Source organism: Nannochloropsis gaditana, assembly GCF_000240725.1.
Source record: "Nannochloropsis gaditana CCMP526 unplaced genomic scaffold scaffold928, whole genome shotgun sequence".
NCBI lineage: Eukaryota > Eustigmatophyceae > Eustigmatales > Monodopsidaceae > Microchloropsis > Microchloropsis gaditana.
Genome location: NW_005803025.1, coordinates 6,160 through 10,122, shown reverse-complemented (window position 1 = coordinate 10,122; position 3,963 = coordinate 6,160). Strand labels below are relative to the sequence as shown.

Here is a 3,963-nt window from a genome sequence, read left to right as displayed (position 1 = left end):
GAAAAGAAGAAGGGATTATAAGAATCGAAGAGGAGTCGCTCCATCTGTTCTAAGGGACGGAAAGGGGGATAAATATCACCGACAGCTGCTCACTCTTACTAAAGAATATACATACTTGTAAAGTGCACTCCTGTGGGCATGGCTGATATTGCTGGAACGCAAGAAATTGATATTGAAGGTATTTTTCTTTAAGGATAAATGTAACAAGACGTCAGCATTAAAGATTCACGGCGAGGAGAGTAATGGCAAAAGCTACAACGAGCAAATAGGGCATGCTTCAGCCGCGTGGCAGAATTTCTCATTTTATTACGTTTTTAAAATTGCAAAAGCTGGTGGAGATTACCGCTATGATCATAACAAGGCGGACACTAATAATCAGGTGACCGTGCAGGCAATAAATCTCGAGCAATGAATATCCGCGCCCTACAGGTGGCTTGATTGGTAGCTCTACATAAAATTGAATACAAGATCAATGCGGAGGTAAGGAGCATGTCATTTATTTTCAAGTGTGGTACACCCGCAGTGATGGGAAACTTCCGTCAAAAAGCACACGCGGTTGTGGATTGGCAACAACACGATCTAATTGAGCTGGTAAGGGTGAATTGGATTCTAATCTTGACACATCATCAGAAAAGCTAATTGGGAGGCTTGTCCGGTAAAATATATACCATAACAACTTCCTTTTTGTGCCCTTGATTCAAAAGAGTACCCGTCTCAAAATCGAGGACAAAAGACCTTTTACAAAGAAAGCAGAAGGCGGGTCTATCGCCAAGAAAACGAAAAACCGTTTCTCGGGGCGGGCGAAGGCGAACGTTGGGGGGCTGAGGCGTGGTGCTGGCAAAAAAGGCGGTGGTACACATGCATACTGATCCGTCGACGTGAGAAATGATTGATTGAGATGCTTTCTATGCCTTTCCTTGCAATGTGATGATGCAATTGCCAGGCGTTGGGTCCTCATCCACAGCCACTTTGACGGTTGGAAGAGCTCTTTCGACGGTAGGATTCCATAGATTAAAAAGTTCTCGCGCTTACAATCCTCAACAGTGCAATCTTCTATCACCTGCTTTATTATTTCAGGCTAAAGTAATCATTTTCATGAGTAACAAAATGCTTATCAACTTGCCTGTGCGAGACCCGTCCAGCTTCTCGCGGATGCATATCAGAGGGAAGCCTGCGGTACGTCTACGAAAGCTTTGCCGGTTTGAAGTACCCAGAATTGAACAAGATATTGAGCAGTACACGGATGTGATGTGGTTATAATGATAGTGAAGGAGCGCGCGTGCAAAAAAGATAGGGGTGGTTCGCCATGCTTTCAAACTAATGGGTGTCATGGGTGTTCCATGACTGTGTTTTTTTTGCGACAACGGCATCACGCGCTCAGCCATATCAACCCCGGCACTCTATTGTCGTTTGTGGAATAACATTCAGGTACAAGTCCCGCGTGAGCTTATTCCCACCAACGACACCAATGCCATGCAGGTACGCGAGACAAAACTATCCCTTGTGCTTAAAATTTGCCATAAGCGCAGTTCTTAATCTGGTAGATTTGTGTTACTGTCTTGCGACGCTATAATGCAAAGATGAGTTTCTTGATCTTGATACACGACGCTTAATGTGTTGAATTTGGACAACATTACCCTTTACGTAATATATGTTCATCGTCATAGCATAGCAAAAGAAATGGCATGCGATGCGTGAAAGTTGAAAAAATTATTGGATCAAGATTCATTTCAAGTATTTCCGGCAACCCTCTTGCAATCATGCCACACTATAGCCCACCCCTAATAGAGCAGGCGAGCCCTGGATGTTAGGCCTGGGTTCTCCCGCTGCCAGCATCTCTCCAATTCCTGCCTCAATTATCTCGCCCGGCTATCCACAAGCCTCTTCCTCCAAAGCACTTGCATCGAGTGGTTCGTCATTAGCGAAGAACTCCAGGATAAGCGCGGACGCTGATATTTCAATAGGAACAAAAGATGGAGGAACTGATTTGACACCACCCGTAGCATCCATGACAAATGGACAAATGGTGGAATGCGGCGATTTTTTAAATCAATCGAACTTGTCGTCAAATAAACGACATGCGCCTGACAATTCAATAGAAGCATGCGATGGTACTGAGGTTGAAGGATCACCAAAAGCGAAAAAGGTGATTCGCTTGAGTTAGGACAATTTAAGAGGATAAAAAGAAAGGGCGAATAAAACAGTACAATGCGTTATATGACCTTGCTCGTCTCAAATGGCGACCACCAGAAGAAATCCTGTTCGATCATTTGCTTCTCAATTACGTCAAGTAGGCGTTGTTAATTGCGATTTACAGGCTTGAGTCCGGATAAATTAGCGAAAAACGCCGCTGCTCCTCACCGGTCGTGTGTTCCTTCAAATGATATCCAATTGACTACTATTGTGGGAAAATTCTCTGAGTATTTAAAATGATTTATGTGTCATAGCATGAATCGATCTGTGCATCTGCAAGATGCTTAATCTCACCTGAGCTAATAACATAAATACTACAAATTTCTACAGGTTTAAAACTACAACGTGAAAAATTAAAAACTATGTGCAACGCATCAGTCTGCATCTTACCAGAAAAGAATCGCACCGCAAATGCTTCTACGCCACTGAATCCTGCTACTGGTCATGCGAATGTGGCTCCGCCTCGGTCTGTCCTTCCTCACATGGTATATTATTCACTTCGAGACACCGCAGCACAGGCAACTGTTATGCGGTGGTCATCATAAAGATGAAGCGTCTGGCCCTGACGGTGTAGGGAAAAATATCAATCCAATGATTGAGCGGCACGCTTCCACGGCCTCCACCGTATTGCCCTTCTTTTCGTCATCCTCGTCCCTGGGCACCTTGTCCTCCTCCTCCTCCTCCTCCTCCTTGTCCTCCTCCTCCTCCTCCACGCACTCAGCGTCGTCCTGTTTTTCTCGCTTTGTCCGGCCAGGGCGGTACAACGATAAGCATCCCGTCATCAGTGTGGTTGCGGCTTTGCTCGAAATCACCAGCTCTGGCCCCCCTAAAAGCATCGCCGCGACACCCTGCTCACCTTTGCCTACCAAAGTCGTATCTTTCCTTGACATTGTCTCCCCGACCATCGAGGCGTACGACTCCAAGACTCGAAAATATGCTCCCAAGCAAGCTGGCCTGTCCGGAGTGAACTGTCCCTCTGCATCCAGTCCTCCACTGGATCGCTCCGGCCCTTCTGCGCGCTCACTCCGACGGGTGCAAGAGCGCCTTCGAAGCCTTCCAGAGATAGGCTTACAGGTAAGTCGGTCTGTGCTTCGAGGGGTGGTCATGATAGCAGGAGCACCCGTTTTGGCTCCTGTTGGAATGGCTTTGGTGGCGTGTCATGTGACCCGAGACCTGCTAAGAGGGATCGGGTGTTTGGCGTGGTGTTATCTAGAGGCACGCAATCGGAGAGATAAAGGGGGTGGGGAGTGCTCCAGGAATAGAGGAAGCAGTGCAACGAGATGGATGCTATCAGGCGATGTTTATGTGCATCTTGGTTTGTGCTTGCGCCGGTCATTTCTTCGATGAGTGGCTAGCGAAGGCACAGTTACCTTACATATAAAGTCCATTTGAAGGTATCCGTCCCCGTGCACTGCCCTCGTCATTCTCGCACTTTCTGTCCCTCCCTGCGAACGCGTGCCTCTAGAAAGCACCAAGCCAAATCCCCGATCCTTCTTACCACTCCTCGGCTTACACGGCACCACATCAAAGCCATTCCAGCAGGAGCCAGAACGGGTGCTCCGGCTGTCATGATCACCCCTCGAAGTACAAATCGACACACCAGTAAGTCCATCTTCGAAAGGCTTCGAATGCGCTCTTGCACCCGTTGGGATCCGGGCTGAAGGGGGGCGAGAGCAGTTTATTTGAGGACGGAATGCAGAGGACAGTTGCTCCCACACAGCCCTGCTTGTCTGGGAGGAGGTTAACTAGTCTTGGTGTTGTACGCCTCGA

At 47.5% G+C, this 3,963-nt stretch overlaps 1 protein-coding gene across 1 annotated transcript; it reads left to right on the top strand.

Annotated features, from left to right (window-relative positions):
* Nucleotides 1-1,107: 1,107 nt before the first annotated feature.
* NGA_0455900 (uncharacterized protein) lies at nt 1,108-1,909 on the top strand (the record flags this gene model as incomplete). Its single annotated transcript, XM_005853370.1, has 3 exons — nt 1,108-1,176; nt 1,429-1,479; nt 1,775-1,909. Coding segments are annotated over 3 exons (255 nt in total), but the record flags the coding sequence as incomplete, so codon positions are not given.
* Nucleotides 1,910-3,963: the final 2,054 nt, after the last annotated feature.